Source organism: Jaculus jaculus, chromosome 13, assembly GCF_020740685.1.
Source record: "Jaculus jaculus isolate mJacJac1 chromosome 13, mJacJac1.mat.Y.cur, whole genome shotgun sequence".
NCBI lineage: Eukaryota > Metazoa > Chordata > Mammalia > Rodentia > Dipodidae > Jaculus > Jaculus jaculus.
Window position 1 is genome coordinate 11,472,532 of NC_059114.1, and position 17,680 is coordinate 11,490,211.

Here is a 17,680-nt window from a genome sequence, read left to right on the forward strand (position 1 = left end):
AACTAATGCGTATACCTTCACCTAAAAGCCAGTTGAAACTCAAGAGAAAAAAGTGTCTTAAGTGATGCTTTACTAAATTTATTTAGCTCTTATACTGAGTCAGAACATGACTCCCGTGTTCGGTAATAGTAACGAAAATAGCTGCACAGTGTTACTACTCTCATCCACCTATATAGACACACTAGTTCGTTGGTAACAAAGCTTACTTTTGTATAACGATGGGGGGATTTGGAGGTGGGTGGCTTCTTCTGGTCAAGGAAAGCATCCCCATTTTCTGTTTCTCCTACACTTCTCTTATCCATGGCTTCTTGGTCTACAATGTTTTGCACCTGGAAGATAAATCAACCCAGGCGTCATAGATCACAGCAAACATTCAGAAGTTTTGCTGCTTAAGAAGCTTAAAATCAGTAAGTATTCAAAAAAATAAAAATAAAACAACCCACCCCCTAGCTCCCAAAATTCTGGTATGAACCAGACCAAACTGAAAGCACAACCAAGCGTCCTGAGCATCCACGGGGCAAGGAAAGCAGAAGTGGAAGGGGCCTAACTCAGGGTACCATTAAGCATCTTTAATACAAAGAAAAACCAAAACAGTGGCTGGCACCCGTCGGAACCGGGCGGACAGACAGTGGGGAGGAAGTTTCCCAGAGTCGAGGCGGGGGAGGAGACTGGGAAAGTCGGGGCTGCTGTAAAGTGCTTGTCACTGATAAATGGATGGCAACCAGCTGCCCCTCGTTATCCGGGAGGGTCAGGGGCTGGGGATGGGGTGGGGTGTGGTGTGGAGGCAGCCCCAGCCCGGGTGCACTCCGCTTAGCCGGCCGCACCTGTGGCCATGTCACACAGCCTCCGGCGGGCAGGGGCAGCGGCAGCGCGGGTAGGGGGGTGTGGGTTTCAGCTCTGAGATCCGGCCCCTCGCACGGGCCCTGGGCCGGGCAGCCTCCACGGGGAGGAAGGGCGGGGATGGCACTCACACAGACAAGGTGTACCGGAGCGAGCCGGGAGGCCAAATCCCCCCCTCTCTCCCGGCCCGGGCGCTGGGAGCTGGCGCAAGCCCGCCTCCAATCCGCCCCTGGCCCGGGTGGATCGGGGACCCCACCCCCCACGCCGCGGGCCTCGAGCCCCTGCCCGCCTCCCTCCCTCCGCACCCGCGCGCTCCCTGCTGCCCGAGCTCACGCACGCGACCCCGGCGGCGGCAGCATAGCACCCGCAGCCCCTCTCCGTCCACACGCAGGCCCCGGCCCACGGCGTGCCCCCCGTCAGCCCACTCCACCCCGCCTCCGGACCGTGCAGCCGCCGTACCCTTAACTCGGGGCCTCCGCCGCTGGGCGGCCCTGTGTCTGGGTCGCCGCTCCTCGCCCAGTCCACCACCGGGTCCAGTCCCAAGCCCTGTGCTTCCCGCGGCCTTCGCTTTCGGGCTTTTTCCCCCCCTCCCTCCCCCAACCCGCTGGGATTGTCTCTCGTCAGCCGCCGTAACTGCGGCCCGCCCCTCCTCTCCGTGTCCCCCCCCCTCCCCTCCTCCCGCTTAATAACCCCCTGCGCGCTCCGGGACGCCCCCTCCCCCAAGCACCACCTTCGCGCCGTGCGCCGGCCTGTGAGGCGGCCGCCGCGGTGCCAGATAGGAGAGGGAATCGTTAGCGGCATGTTCCCCGAGCTCTGGGCCTTCCTGCGCCGCGCCAGCGGCGAGAAGACAACGGGCTGGAGGGAGACGGCGGCTGAAGAGAGGAGGACAAGGCCGGGACCGAAGAAGCCCGCGTTCGGGCGCGCAGGCAATCGCCCTGGACAGCTCCATGAAGGGCCCCGAGTTCCCACGCGAAACGAGGGCGGGGCCGCGGCCCCAGATCCGCGCCACGCCGCTGCGCTGGGACCGCGGCTGTTTTGGTGGGCCTGGGTCTGGCCGGATGGGGAGGCCTGATCACCCTAAGTCTTAAGGGGTTTGCGGTGGGAACTCGAGTTGGGGGAAGCTCGGCATTTGTTGGTGTTTCCCCCCACCTCCTCTTGCTATTGATACGCTCTTGGGTAAAAATCTTTTCTTTTGCTATTTCTGAAATGGCACCTGAACTTAGGAGGACAAGAACTAGGAGTTGATCCATTAATAAGCAAACTTGTCATAATTACTTTTTAAAAACAAATTTAAGTTTAATGCTCTGTGGTGCCGGGCGCACGCTTTTAACACCACGGGGAGGCAGAGGTAGAAGGATCGCTGTGACTTCTAGGCCAACCTAGGGTAGAACGAGATCCTACCGCGAAAAAAAAAAAAGGGGGGGGGTGCTGGAGAGATGGCTTAGCAGTTAAGGCGCATGCCTGCGAAGTCTAAGGACCCATATAAGCCAGATGCACATGGTGGCGCATGAGTCTGGAGGTCGTTTGCCGTGGCTAGAGGCTCTGGCTAGCCCATTCTCTCTCTGTCTCAAACAAATAATAAAAATCTAAAAAAAAAAAAAATTTAAGAGGTGAGGAGAGAAAAGGGGATGTGTGCACTAGACAGTTGCCTTTGATAACAGATAAAAAGCAAGAGAAAATTCATTCGGGCTGGAGAGAATGACTTAGTGGTTAAGACGCTTGCATGCGTTTGAAGGACCCAGGTTGGACTGTCAAGATCCATCTCCACGTAAGCCAGACACCATAAGGTGATGCATGCGCAAGGTCGCACATGCCCCTTAGGTGGCACAAGCTTCCCGAGTTCAATTGCAGTGGCTGAGACCTTGGTATGCCAATTCTCTATGTCTCTGTTTCTCTCTAAAATTAAAAAAAAAGTTGGGGGTGGGGAGGCTGGAGAGATGGCTTAGCAGTTAAGACACTTGCCTGCGAAGCTTAAGGACCCAGGCTTGATTCTCCAGGTTGCATGTTAGCCAGATGCCCATCGTGCTGCATGCATCTGAAGTTCAGTTTGCAGTGACTTAGAGGCCCTGGCTGCCCATCCTCTCTCTCCCCATCCGTCTCTAACGAATAATTTAAAAAAATTTAAAAGGGCTAGAGAGATGGGTTAGCGGTTAAGCGCTTGTCTGTGAAGCCTAAGGACTCCCCCCCCCCTACCTTGGAGGCTAGATTCTCCAGGACCCACGTAAGCCAGATGCGCAAGGGGTCACACGGGTCTGGAGTTCCGTTTGCAGTGGCTGGAGGCCCTGGCTCGCCCATTCTCTCTATTTGCCTCTTTGTCTGTCGCTCTTAAATAAATAAATAAAATTTAAAAAAAGGGGGGGAGGGGGACATGGCTTAGTGGTTAAGGCACTTGCCCTGCAAAACCAGAGGACCTGGGGAGGGAGTATGATGGAGAATGGAGTTTCAAAGGGGTAAGTGGGGGGGGGGGAGGGAGGGTATTACCACGGGGTATTTTTTATAATCATGGAAGTTGTTAATAAAAAACCCAAAAGACAAAGGTTTGACTCCCCAGGACCCACATAAGCCAGATGCACAAGGTGACACCTGGAGTGTTTGGAGTTTGATTACAGTGGTTGGAGGCCCTGGCATGCCCATTCTCTCTCTTACCGCCCTCTGCCTCTTTCTCAAGTAAATAAATAAATAAACATTAAAAAAATGGCTTTTTTGAAAAAGAAAAAAGAAAAGAAATAACTCTCTCTTGCCCATAGTCTTACTCTCTTTCTAAGTCTGTCCCGGTGAGTGTTAAGCATTGGGGAATGAGCCTAGTATAAAATACATAACACAAGTGAGACTCAAATTGAAAGGAGGTACCAAGTCACAAACGATAGCGGCAAAAACTGCTTGCTAAGGTCACGTGTGAGCCTGGGCTGCAGGAATACTGTGAACCGCTTAGAGTTGGTGTGAAGTGATTTTGGGGAGGAGAGTAAACTTCTCAAAAGACCAACTAAACTGAATCTGGTGTATGCATGTAATCCCAGCTATTTAGGAGCCGGAGAGCAGGAGTTCGAGGCCAGTCTGGGCAATGTGGTATTTGAATATCACTTGGGAAGGTATGAGGTTAGCTACCAAAGGATTACTAAGCTCTCACTTGTGAGACTTGACAACAGAAAACACCAGTAAGTGGGTTCCCCCCACACTTTTTTTTTTGTTTTTTATTTATTTATTTATTTATTTATTTATTTGAGAGTGACAGAGAGAGAGAGAGAGAGAGAATGGGTGCGCCAGGGCCACCAGCCACTGCAAATGAACTCCAGATGCATGCGCCCCCTTGTGCATCTGGCTAACGTGGGTCCTGGGGAATCAAGCTTCGAACTGGGGCCCTTAGGCTTCACAGGCAAGCACTTAACCATTAAGCCACCTCTCCAGCCCGTGTTTTAAATACTAATTAAAATCTTACAATCTTTCTTGTCTCTTTTCTTGAGGAGGTGTCTCACTCTGGCCCAGGCTGACCTGTAATGAACGTTGTAGTCTTAGGGTGGCTTGAACTCACAGCAATCCTCCTACCTCTGCCTCCCAAATGCTGGGATTAAAGGCATGCACCACCATGCCTGGTTTACAATCCTTTTGTTTGAGACAAGGTTTCACTATGTAGTGCAGGTTGGCTTTGAAAAAAAGGGGGTCTGACCTTTCTTCCTTGGTTTCAAATCTCCTCTCTGCAGGCAAGAAGCAGAGAAAGTTGTAATTCAGGCTGCCTTTCTCATTCCCATTTTTGGACTCTGCCATTACATTGTAACCCTGGTTTCCCAAGAGTGACCCAGTCACCCCTCCCAATGACCACATTCCTGGAATGACCCAGACTACCCATCCCTATTGTCACTTCCATGGAAGAATGACTCCAACCACTTGTCTGATTATCACTTTTCTGTAGTGGCACAAGCCCTGAGTTAAGGTGATCTGGTCTGCAGCCAAAGTATTCCAGTTACTCCCTCCACTGCATAAGTTTGTCCTTCGCACTTTGTTTCTAACAGTGCAAGATTAGGCACTGTATTTTATCCTTGGTTTTGGTTTTCTTTTAATGAAAAAAAAAATTTTTTTTTTTGTTTTTTCGAGGTAGGGTCTCATTCTGGTCCAGGCTGACCTGGAATTAACTATGTAGTCGCAGGTTGGCCTCGAACTCACAGAGATCCTCCTACCTCTGCCTCCCAAGTGCTGGGATTAAAGGTGTGTGCCAACATGCCCGGTCTTTTTATGAAAATCTGAGATGAGAACCCATTGGCACTTGTCAAGACAAGGTGGGTAAAAAGCCTTACACAGAGCTGGTGAGATAATTCTGTGGATTAAAAAAAAAAAAGGTGTTTGCTTTGCAACTCTTGAGTACCTGAGTTTCAATCCCACATAAAGGCCATCAGCAGGGCTGGAGAGATGGCTTACCAGTTAAGGTGCTTGCCTGCAAAGCCTAAGGACTCATGTTCAACTCTCCAGGTCCTAGGTAAGCCAGATGCAGTGACTCAAGTGTGCAAAGTCACACTTGCACACAAGGGGGCACATGCATCTAGAGTTCGATTGCAGGGGCTGCAGGCCCTGATGCACCAATTCTCTGTCATTAAAAGAAAAAAGATCTGGGCATGGTGGCTCACGCCTTTAATCCCAGCACTCGGGAGGCAGAGGTAGGAGGATTGCCATGAGTTTGAGGCCACCCTGAGACTCCATAGTGAATTACAGGTCAACCTGAGCTAAAGTGGGACCCTACTTTGAAAAACCAAAATAAATAAATAAATAAAAATAAAAAGCCAGAAGCAGTAGAAGGTTTCTGCAATTTCAGCACACCTACTTCCAGAAGGGAGGCAGAGACAGGACAATTTTCTGGAAGCTCAAAAAGGGCAATGTTTCAAAAGGTAGAAGGCAAAAACTGACACAAAAATTGTTGACAACAAAAGTTGGCAGGTTGTGGTGGCGCATGCCTTTAATCCCAGCACTTGTGAGGCAGTGGTAGGAGGAACAGTGTGAGTTCGAGGCCAGCCTGAGTGAGGTCCAGTTCAGTGTGGGTTAGAGTGAGACTATCTGAAAAAAAAAAAAAAAAAAAAGGTAGTTTGTGGGGCTAGAGATGTTGCTCAGTGGTAGAGTGCTTACTGAGCCTCCTCAATTTCCAGGTTTCATCCTCAGCACTAAAAAAAGCAAAATAAGAAACCTTTCTCATTGTGATTCAGGTGCCTAAAGCTGGAAGAAATAAGACTGATCCTCTTTGACTCTGAAATGAAATGTAGGAGAAAGCACTCTGCCCCCCAGGCACTGGGTTACAAACTCAGGCTGTTGCTTAGTCTGGACTTGAACTTCTGATCCTCCTTTCTCTACCTCCCAAATGCTGGAATTACAGGCATATATGCCACCATCCCCAGCTAAACTCAATTTTCAAATTTTTGTTTGTTTCTTCGAGGTAGGGTCTCACTCTAGCCCAGGCTGACCTGGAATTCACTAGGAAGTTGTAGGGTGCCCTTGAACTCACAAGTGATCCTTCTACCTCAATCTTCCTAGTGCTGGGATTAGAGGTGTGAGCCACCATTCTGGGCTTCAAACTTTTTAAAAATGTATTTTTATTTATTTATTTATTTTGTGAAAGAGACAAAAGAATGGCATGCCAGGGCCTCCAGCCGTTGCAAATGAACTCCAGTCGCAGGTGCCACCTTGTGCGTCTGGCTTAACTGGGTCCTGGGGAATTAAACCAAGGCCCTTTGGCTTTGCAGGCAAGCACCTTACTGCTAAACCATCTCCCCAGCCCAATTTTCGAACCCCCCCTCCCCCCCAGGTAGCGTCTCACTCTCTAGCCCATGCTGACCTGGAATTCACTAGGAAGTTGCAGGGTGGCCTCCAACCTTTGCCTCTGGAGTGCTGGGATTAAAGACATGGGCTACCATGCCTGGTTTAACTTTTTTTTTAATTTTAATTTTTTTCTTTTGAGAGACAGAGCAATGGATGTGCCCGGGTCTCCAGCCACTGCAAACAAACTGCAGTCGCACGCATCACCTTATGCATCTGGCTTATGTGGGTCCTGGGTAATGGAATCTAGGTCCTTTGGCTTTGCGGGCACAGTGCTTTGACTGATAAGCCCTCCTTCCAGCGCCTTGTTTATTTTTTTGAGACAGGGTCTTGCTACATAGACCTTGAATTATGTAGCCTTGGCTGGTCTGGAACGGAGGCAAATACCCTGCATCAGCCTCTGGAGTGCTGGGATTATAGGTGTACAACCCCATAGCTGGCCAATCAATGCTTTTTTTTTTTTTTTTTTTTTCGATCTGGATCTTACTCTGAAGTACTAGGATGCCTTCGAACTCCCAAGTGTTGGGATTAAAAGCGTACACCACCACGCCTGGTTTATGATTCTAGTTTTAAGGTTACAAGACCCCCCACCAACACCCTCTTCATCCTAAAGTTGTTGCAATCTCTCTGGTCCACGTACTCGCTGCGAACCACGAAGAACCAGAGCCAGGAGATCGGGAAGTTTTTCTTTTTTAATTTAATTTTATATTAGCGACAGGGTCTTGCGATGCAGGCCTGGCTGGCCTAGAAATGCCTCAGCCCTCTTTAGTACTGGGCGTACTGGGACTGCGGGCGTGCGCCAACCAACAACTTTCCATCCTATGTGTCTACCGACTGAAGACTCAACCCCCATCAGTTGGATTCCGAAACCGCTTCCAAGAGGGTTCAAGGAGCCAGGAGGTCCCCAGTGGACTGGCCAGGCGGCCTTTCCGCTCGCCCGCCCAGCCACCCACCTACAGGAAGCTCCCAACAACCGCGCAGCCGCAGAAGGGAGGCGTGCCGTCGGAGGCTTCCGGGGCGGGGCGTCTACGCGCGCCGCGTTGCCTTGGAGACGGGGGCGGGGCCGGCGTCCTTCGGCGGCGCGGGAAACGCAAAGGCCGTCGGGCGTGGATCTTCGAGGTCGCGAGTGGACCCTTCGGGGTGGGTTTGGGGGTCCGCAGGCTCTCGCGGCGACTTCCGGGACGACCCGGCTTCCTCAGGTACAAGGCCAGGCCTTACGGTCCTCTCGGGCTTGCCCTCCTGCGGTGAAGCCCGCAGTGAGCGCGGGCGCTTCGGAACTGAGCCCCGTGGCTTTCCGTAGGACCTTCGTCTGCCTCCTTTAGAAGCGTAGATGCTGCTGCTGTCTATCCGCGAGGCGCTCTGCTCCGGGCCCGGAGGCGCAGGGCTCGCAGCCCACTCACCCTCCGCGGCCTGGCTGCGCCTGCGTCTGGTCCCGCGGCCCCTGGTCGCAGCATCGTTCCGCGGGTGTAGTGCGCTCACAGGTGGTGCTCGGGCCCCAGCCTGCGCAAAGGCTTATTAGCCTAGGTGGCTCCCATCAGGGGTGTACGTAGATCCAGAGGATACCCACTGGGCGATGAGGTGCCAGGGCATTCAGGCCATGAATCCTCTCCCGAAGGTGTAATTCATGAACAGTGTTCCACCCTTACCGATGAGCTTGAACATCCCAAGTATAAAATGGTGATTAGTAGCTGCTGACGTGGGTGTATTAAAACAGTGCAATTCATTGGGCTGGAGACTTGTTAAAGGCACTTGCTAGCAAAGCCTGACGACCAGGGTAAAAGATGTACAAAGTGGCGCCTGAGACTGGAGTTCTTTTGCAGTGGCAGTAGTCCCTGGTGCGCCTATTCTGCACCCCCCCCCCCCCAGTACCCCAGGCTGACCTGGAATTCACTCAATAGTCAAGGCGGGTCTCAAACTCATAGTGATCATCCTACCTCTGCCTACAGAGTGCTGGGATTAAAGGCATGTACCACCATGCCTGGCAACTTTATTCTTTTCATTTTTTGTTTTTTCCAGGTAAGGTCTCACTCGGGTCCAGGCTGACCTGGAATTCACTATGTAGTCTTAGGGTGGCCTCCAAATCATGGTGATCCTCCTACCTCTGTCTCCCGAGTGCTGGGATTAAAGGCATGCATCATCATGCCCGGCCAAAATATTTTTAAAAATTATTTTTAAGAGAGGGAGAGAGAGAATGAATATGAATGGGCATTCCAGGGCCTCTAGCCACTGCAAAGGAACTCCCGATGCATGCATGCACCACTTTGAGCACCTGGTTTTACATGGGTACTGGGGAATCTCACCTGCATTATTTTGTTTTGCAGGCAAGCACCTTAACTGCTACTGCCCGACTTTATTTTTTCAAAGCAAATATCAGTACAAGTGTATCACAGTGGTTCTTCATAGGACATGTTCATTTTGTTAGCTTGCCACATACACTGAAATCTTACTTGTTAGTCTAACTGCTGGTGTACTTTTCTCAATGCCTGTGCCATCAACTTGGAAGCTCAAAGCAATAGAATTTCATTCTTTCATACTTCTGCAGTTAAGTTGTCGTGTCTCTGAAGGCCTAGGGGAGAATTGCTTCCATACTTTTAGCTTGTGGTGTTGCCAACAACCTTTGGCATTTCCTGACTTGTAGAGGAATCAATGTTGCCCTTGCCTCTTTCATTTAATGTCCTTTTCTTTATGTGTATCTGTTCTCTGTCTCTTTCTTTCATTACATTAAAAATATTTATTTATTAGATGGGCTAGAGAGATGGCTTAGTGGTTAAGTGCTTGCCTTTAAAGCATAAGGACCCTGGTTTGAGGCTTGATTCCCCAGTACCCACGTAAGCCAGATGCACAAGGGGGCACACACATGTGAAGTTCGTTTGCAGTGGCTGGAGGCCCTGGCGCAACCATTCTCCCTCCCTCTTTCTCGCTGCCTCTTTCTCTCTCTGTTGTTCTCAAATAAATAAAAATTTAAAAATTAAAAAAAATTATTTGAGAGAGAGTGGGCATACCAGGACCTCTAGAAACTATAAATGGGCACCATATGTATGCGCCATCTTTTGTATCTGGCCTATGTAGGTACAAACCTGGGTCCTTAGGATTTGCAGGCAAGCGCATTAACTGTAAGCCATCTCTCCAATACTAATATCTTTGTTTTTAAATAATTTATTTGTTTACAAGAGAGAGAGAGAGAGAGGGAGGAAGTGGCAGATAGAGGGTTGAAGAGACACAGAATGGGTGAAAACAACTTTAAAAAAATATTTTATCCAGGTGTGGTGTTGCACACCTTCATTTCCATCACTACGGAGGCAGAGGTAGGAGGATTGCCATGAGTTCAAGGCCACCCTGAGACTACATGGTGAATCCCTACCTTGAAAAAGCAAAAAAAAAAAAAAAAAAAAGAAAGATTTTTTTTATTATTGACAACTTCCCATAATTATAGACAACCAACCATTATAATTCCTTCCCCCCAACTTTTCCCTTCACAACTCTACTCTCCATCATTATCCCCTTCCCCTCTTAATCAGCCTGTCTTTTATTTTGATGTCATCATCTTTTCTTCCTATTATAATGGTCTTGTGTAGGTACTAGCAGGCACTGCAAGCTTAGGGATATCCAGACCATTTTGTGTCTGGCAGAGTGCATTGTAAGGATTCCTACCCTTTTTTGGCTCTTAAAAATTCTTTCTGCCACCTCTTTCACAATGGACCCTGAGCCTTGGGAGATATGATAGAGATGTTTCAGTGCTGAGCACTCTGTCACTTCTCAGCACTATGGTGTCTTTTTTTTTTAATATATTTTTATTTATTTATTTATTTATTTGAGAGAGAGAGAGATAAAGAGGCAGAGAGAGAGACTGGGCCCACCAGGGCCTCCAGCCACTGCAAATGAACTCCAGACACGTGTGCTCCCTTGTGCATCTGGCTTACATGGGTCCTGGAGAATTGAACCAAGATCCTTTGGCTTTGCAGACAAATGCCTTAACCATTAAACCATCTCTCCAGCCAGCACTATGGTGTCTTTTGAGTCATCTGAGAGATCACTGCCATCTGAAAAGAGAAGCTTCTCTAACCAAAAGTGAGAGTAGCATTTCCATATTGGTGTGAACATCAAGAAAAGTGTATACTAGGCAGTTGGTGAGCATAGTATATACATTTAGCAAGACACTAACAGACGTTATATATAACCCTTAGGGTTCCTGACTTCCCCTGTCATAGGTTTTCAGTATCAGGCATGCATTCCCTCCCGTGGAGTAGGCCTCCAGTCAAATTAGAGGGCAGTTGGTTTGCCCCATAACAGACATACCACTATTGTACCCGTTGGCTCATGTGGCCTGACTGACCCAACTTAAGGCTTGCAGTGTCCACTGTTGATTAACCCCACTGATGGCCTCTCTCTCCCATGGAGCTGCATGCAGTGTAGCTTTTTCCAGCTTTCTGTCAGCTGGTTTTCTACATGAGGTTTTCAGCTCAGCTCCAGCAGGATTTCTCAGTGACCTTGCAGCCCAGTCTTGTGGACTCTTCTGCTGAAGAAGGGTCTTACCATGTATTCGTGGAGGGAAACCAAGAGCGTTGGCAATGCCTTTAATGTTTTGGGCGTATCAGTGACCTAACTGGCCAACAACTCACTGGAAGGTATCCCATCTCTGGCACTGAAAATTTTCTAGTAACAATATATGGCTTCTGGATGTGCCATCATCCAAAAATGTAGGTAGGTTTCCATCTGACTTATTCATACCCTCTTAGATTTTGATTAACCCTCTCCCATCCCTTCCTTTATGAAAAACAGCTTTTTTTTTTTTAACCCGGACCTTGAAAAACAGCTTTAAAAAATATTTTAAAGTATTTATTTGAGAGAGAGAAAAGTGTGTCTGGGGGAGGGACAGGAATAGGTGCTACAGAGCCTCTAGTCACTGCAAACGAACTTCATATCTATGTGTCACCATGTGTATTTGGCTTATGTGGGTACTGGGAAATTGAACTTGGCTCCTTAGATTTTACAGGCAAGCGTCTTTAACTGCTAAGCCATCTCTCGAGCCCCAAATGTAACTTTGTTTTTTTAATTTATTTTTTATTGACAACTTCCATGATTGTAAACAATATTCCATGGTAATTCCCTCATTACCCCCGCTTTCGCCTTTGAAACTCCACTCTCCATCATATCCTCTCCCCCTCTCAATCAGTCTTTTATTTTGATGTCATGATCTTTCCCTTCTATTATGATGGTCTTGTGTAGGTAGTGTCAGGCACTGTGAGGTCGTGGATATCCAGGCCATTTTGTGTCTGGAGGAGCATGATGCCTTCTGAATCATCCAAAGGTCACTGCCATCTGAAAAGAGAAGGTTCTCTACCAAAAGTGAGAGTAGCATTAATATATGGGTATGAACATTAAGAGAAGTGCTTACTAGGCAGTTTGATAAGCCTAGTATATACATTTAGCCAGACAGCAGCAGATGTTACACCCCTCTATGGCTCATGATTACCCCTGTTTTAAGTTTTCAGTATCAGGGATGTATTCCCTCCCATGGAGCAGGCCTGTAATCCAATTAGAGGGTAGTTGGTTTCCACCGTGACACATAAGCCACTATTGCACTCGTTGGCTCATTTGGCCTGGCTGGCCAAATTTAAGGCTTGCAATGTTCACTGTTGAGTATCTTCACTGGGGATTTCTCTCTTTTCCATTGAATTGCATGCAGAATGATTTCCAGCTTTCTGTCAGCTGGTCTACATGGAGGAGGTTATCAGCTCAGTTCCAGCAGGATTTCTCAGTGGCCTTGCAGCCCAAGTGTGTGGAGTCTTCATCAATAGGGTCTTACCATCTATTCCTGGCTGGAAACCAAGGGACTCAGCAGTGGCCTATAATGTTTTGGAGGCATCAGGGACCTCCCTGGCCAACAACTCATGGGAAGGTATCCCATCCCTGGCACTGAAAATTTTCTAGCAACAATCTATGGCTCCTGAGTGTTCCATTGTCCAAAAAAGTAGGTTTTGCCGGGCGTGGTGGCACACGCCTTTAATCCCAGCACTCGGGAGGCAGATGTAGGAGGATCACTATGAGTTCGAGGCCACCCTGAGACTCCATAGTGAGTTCCAGGTCAGCCTGGGCTAGAATGAGACCCTACCTCGAAAAAACAAACAAACAAAAAATAATAATAATAAAAATAAACAAAAAGTAGGTTTCTATATGATTTATTTATATCCTTTTAGATTTAGCCCTCCCTCAACATTTCCTTTACTCAATTTCTTCCCCCAAACAACTTTGTTAACACTATAGTTAAAAAAGAATATGGAAGTTTTCAATAAAAATTATCAGAAACAAGAAGAAAAGACATTCTAGAAAAAAAAAAAAAAGAAAAAAGTAGCTGGAGAGATAGTGGTTAAGACACATGCCTATGAAGCTTAAGGACCCAGGTTCGGCTCTTCAGGTCTCATTGAAGCCAGATGCACATGGTGGCGCATGCGTCTGGAGTTCATTTGCAGTGGCTGGAGGTACTGGTGGTAGTGGCGTGCCCATCCTCTCTCTCTCTCCTCTCTCTCTCTCTCTCTCTCTCTTTTTCTCCCTCCCCTTCTCTAATAACTAATAAATAAGTAAAAAAGCGAGAGACCTTCCATGCTCACCTAGTATTAAATTAAAGAAGGTGAAGAACAGGAAACAAGTGCTGGCAGGCAGCTGTTTAGCAATGTGGCTCCTGTGAGTTTGCAGGTAATTGACTCTTGTATCCCTTTTCTTGTAGTTAGAAGAGGAAGACAAAGAGTCTGATTCATCATTAAACCATTTACTGAGAAATACACATTAACCATTGCTTGAATTTCCACCTGGGGAGCTCTGCAGAGAATGGAAGAGAAGACTAGCTCAAGGTAAGGGACAGAACACGGCAAGAGGACAACTAAAGTGGAAGGCCGCTATCCACACCTACGGTGGTACGCGCCTTTGATTCCAGCTCTCGGGAGGCAGAAATAGGATCGCCGTGAGTTTGAGGCCATTCAGAGGCTACATAGTGAATTCCAGATCAGCCTGAGCTACTGTGAGACCCTACCTCAAGAAAAGAAAAAACAGAAACAAACAAATAAATAAATAAATAAAACAAAAGAAACAAACAAACAAAAAACCCCAGTTATATAGAATTCTATAGTGTACAGTTTTATATTGTTAAGATGAACTTTCAAACCATGCACAGTTATGAAGGAAGAAATATTTTTTAAAAAAATTTTTATTTATTTATTTGAGAGTGACAGACACAGAGAGAAAGACAGATAGAGGGAGAGAGAGAATGGGCATGCCAGGGCCTCCAGCCTCTGCAAACGAACTCCAGACGTGTGCGCCCCCCTTGTGCATCTGGCTAATGTGGGACCTGGGGAACCGAGCCTCGAACCGGGGTCCTTAGGCTTCACAGGCAAGCGCTTAACCGCTAAGCCATCTCTCCAGCCCGGAAGAAATATTTTTTGACGCTCACAGATCCAGGGGAATTTTTTAAAAATTATTTAGTTATTTATTTGATAGTGACAGACAGACACAGAGAGAAAGAGGCAGGTAGAGATAGAGAGTGGGCACGCCAGGGCCTCCAGCCACTGCAAATGAACTCCAGATGTGTGTGCCCCCTCGTGCATCTGGCTAATGTGGGTCCTGGGAAGTTGAGCCTCGAACTGGGGTCCAGGAGAATTTTTTTTGTTTTGTTTTGTTTTGATTTTTTGAGGCAGAGTCACACTCTATCCCAGCACTCCCAAGCATTCGAGAGGTAGAGGTAGGAGGGTCCTGTGAGCTTCAGGCTACCCTGAGACTATAGAGTAAATTCCAGGTCAGCCAGGGCCAGAGCAACACCCTACCTGAAAAGGCCAAAAACAATTATATGGCTTATTATTGTTGTTGCTGTTGTTTTTGTTTTTATTTCTCTGCAAAAGTACTAAACCTAGGACTTTGTGCATGGCAGGCATGACTCCACCACTCCCAGACTGCCTAACTGTGCCATATATCAAGGAACATGTTTTCAACCTGTAAATGATTCTCTTTAGAATTCCATATATAGCCAGGCGTGGTGGCGCATGCCTTTATCCCAGCAGTGAGTTTGCTGTGAGTTGGAGGGCACCCTGAGACTACATAGTTAATACCAGGTCAGCCTGGGCAGTCTGAGACCCTACCTCAAAATCTCCCTTCCCCCCAAAAAAGTCCATATAAGGGCTGGAGAGATGGCTCAGGTGTTAAAGGCATTTACTTGCAAATCTTGATAGCTCAGTTTCAATTCCCAAGTACCCACATAAAGCCATAGGCACAAAGTGATATATGTGTCTGTAGTTTGTTTGCAGTGGCAAGGGGCCCTGGCATGCCTATTCTGTCTGTCTGTCTCTCTTTCCCCCTTTGTGTCTATTTTCAAATAAATTAATAAAATATTGTTTAAAATTCCACATAATAAAAAATGCGTTAGGCCTAGTGACTCCTGTCACTATAATTTGGACACAGAGCTGACCTAGTAAAGCCTACTAAACAGGTACCTCAGTTGGAGGTCAGCCTGCTTCCTGTCTTCTTGCATAGTTATTATTAGTTTCAATACTCATATCAAGTGAACTTTGCTAGTATGTTAAAAGATGTTTGTATTACATTAAGAGGTAATTTTTTTTTCTCTTCTTATCTCTGCTGAAATTTATGGACTTTTAGGGATGGCCTGGCTAAGAAACCTTACTTTCCAAAGGCACTGCCCTTGAAGAAGTCTGCCCTATCTGGCATCCAGAGGGAATTTCCTAGAAGGTCTGCTTCAGTGCAATATCATATTTCAGAAAAGGGCCGGTTAAGAGATTTGCACTTAAGGTAAGCTTCTGAGAAGTCACAAACCAGTGGGAAGTTTTCTTTTGCTCTTCTTATTTTTCATTTTTTTTTCCCCCAAGGTAGGGTCTCATTCTAGCCCAGGCTGACCTGGAATTCACTATGTATTCTCAGGGTGGCTTTGAACTCACAGCGATCCTCCTACCTCTGCCTCCCAAGGGCTGGGATCAAAGGTGTGTGCCACCACGTCTGGTTTCCTTCTTATTTTTTTTATGTTAGTTAGTTGGAGAACTTGGTGCCCACTCTTCACAGTGGAATGATCTGGTAAAAAAAAGATACTTATGCCGGGCATGGTGGTGCACACGTTTAATCCCAGGCTGAGATAGGAGGATTGCTGAGAGTTTGAGGCCAGTCTGGGACTACATAGTGAATTCTAGGGATTTGTGTCTGGCCTCGAGTAAGACCCTACCTCAGAAAACAAAACAAAACGAAAAAGTATTTAGGACTCTGTAAAAATGGAATTTGTCACTGAGTGATTTCACCCATGTGCTCCAGTTGTGCCTTAGCACGGTTAGCTCAGACCTGAAGGATAATGCAAGAATCAGCCTGGTGTGGCGGCGCATGCCTTAAATCCCAGCACCTGGGAGGCAGAGGTAGGAGGATCACTGTGAGTTCAAGGCCACCCTGAGAATACATAGTGAATTCCAGGTCAGCCTGGGTTAGAACAAGACCCTAACTTGAAAGAATTGAAAAACTAAAAAAAAGGAATCAGCCAAAGGGTATTCTAAGATGAGCCAGAGATCAACAAGAAAGATGACTTTGTAAGTTTGTGGGCACACGCCAGGTTCTGTGGTAGGGACTGGAGGGATCATAAGTTATGGTCTCTGCTGTTGGGTTCACAGTGAAGAATGGGCACACCAGGGTCTCCAGCCACTGCAAACAAACCCCAGAGGCAGGTGCCACCTTGTGCATTTGGCTTACATGGGTCCTGGGGAATTGAACATGGGTCCTTTGGCTTTGCAAATAAGTGCCTTAACTGCTAAGCCACCTCCCCAGCTGCAGATGAAGTTTAATTATTTATTTATTTATTTTTGGTTTTTCGAGGTAGGATCTTGCTCTAGCTCAGGCTAACCTGGAATTCACCATGTAGTCTCAGGGTCGCCTCAACTCATGGCGATCCTCCTACCTCCACCTCCACCTCCTGAGTGCTGGGATTAAAGGTGTGTGCCACCATGCTTGGCTCCAGATGAAGGTTTAAAATATTCATATTCTTTCTTTTCTTTCAGATGTGTGGCCAGAAAGTTCTTGTATTTATGGATTCAAATGACTTTTGGAAGAGTACGTCCCTCCAGAGCCAGGTTGTAGTATGCCAGAACGCTGAATTTCTGCTGAGCTCATCGCGATGTTGATGCTGTATTACGCGTCTGTATAACAAGTTGTCTTTTTCTGTTCTCCCAAGGCTGACCTGGAATTCACTATATATTATCAGGGTGGCCTCGAACTCATGGCGATTCCTCTACTTCTGCCTCCCAAGTGCTAGGATTAAAAGCATGCGCCACCATGCCTGGCAATAAGTTGTCTTGTTAAAAATTTTTGTTACTGGGCTGGGGAAATGGCTTAGCGGTTAAAGCATTTGCCTGTGAAACCTAAGGACCCTGGTTCGATTCCCCAGGACCCACGTAAGTCAGAGGCATAAGTGGGCGCATCCATGTGGAGTTTCTTTGCAGTGGCTGGAGGCTCTGGTGCGCCTATTCTCTCTTTCACTCTGCCTCTTCTCTCTCTCAAATAAATAAAGTTATTTTAAAAAATTTGTTATCTGCAAGCAGAGAGAGAGAGAGAGAGAGAGAGAGAGAGAGAGAGAGAGAGAAGATGGGTGCAGCAGGGCCTCTAGCTACTACAAACAGACTCTAGATGCATGCACCACTTTGTACATCTAGCTTTATGTAGGTACTGGGAATCAAGCCCAAGTCATTGGATTTGCAGGAAAGTGTTTTTTTTTTTTTGTTTTTTTTTGAGGTAGGGTCTCACTCTAGTCCAGGCTGACTTGGAATTCAATCTGTAGTCTCAGGGTGGCCTTGAACTCACAGAATCCTCCTACCTTGGCCTCCTGAGTCCTGGGATTAAAGGAGTGTGTCACCATGCCTGGTTCTTTTTGCTTTTAGTCACATGTTAGAGCCTTTCTTTAAATGTCAAAAGATTCTCTGCTGTCTATTCATATTTAAGAGATAGTGTAAACCCTCCCTTTAGAAGGTGTGTGTGTGTGTGTGTGTGTGTGTGTGTGTGTGTGCGCACATATTTGAAG

The 17,680-nt window shown here is 47.3% G+C and overlaps 2 protein-coding genes across 9 annotated transcripts in view; one reads left to right on the forward strand and one right to left on the reverse strand.

Annotated features, from left to right (window-relative positions):
* Positions 1-1,420, reverse strand: part of Eif4enif1 (eukaryotic translation initiation factor 4E nuclear import factor 1) — a 42,253-nt gene extending 40,833 nt beyond the window's left edge. For 4 of the 5 annotated variants that reach the window (XM_045132960.1, XM_045132959.1, XM_045132958.1 and 1 more), the window contains exons 1-2: positions 1,300-1,420; positions 207-329 (exon numbers count right to left, since the gene is read on the reverse strand). In XM_045132960.1, the coding sequence (XP_044988895.1) occupies positions 207-302 (96 nt within the window). In that variant the 5' untranslated portion in view covers positions 303-329; positions 1,300-1,420. Of the gene's footprint in view, positions 1-206; positions 330-1,177; positions 1,242-1,299 lie in introns of those variants that run through there. The other variant, XM_045132957.1, reaches the window with a different exon arrangement.
* A 522-nt stretch (positions 1,421-1,942) lies between these two features.
* The window catches only part of Sfi1 (SFI1 centrin binding protein), a 61,835-nt gene continuing 46,097 nt past the window's right edge, over positions 1,943-17,680 (forward strand). Inside the window, exons 1-4 of one of the 4 annotated variants that reach the window (XM_045132397.1) lie at positions 1,943-2,016; positions 13,358-13,481; positions 15,274-15,423; positions 16,665-16,736. In XM_045132397.1, the coding sequence (XP_044988332.1) occupies positions 13,459-13,481; positions 15,274-15,423; positions 16,665-16,736 (245 nt within the window). In that variant the 5' untranslated portion in view covers positions 1,943-2,016; positions 13,358-13,458. Of the gene's footprint in view, positions 2,017-7,714; positions 7,833-13,357; positions 13,482-15,273; positions 15,424-16,664; positions 16,737-17,680 lie in introns of those variants that run through there. The other 3 variants (XM_045132396.1, XM_045132398.1, XM_045132400.1) reach the window with 3 other exon arrangements.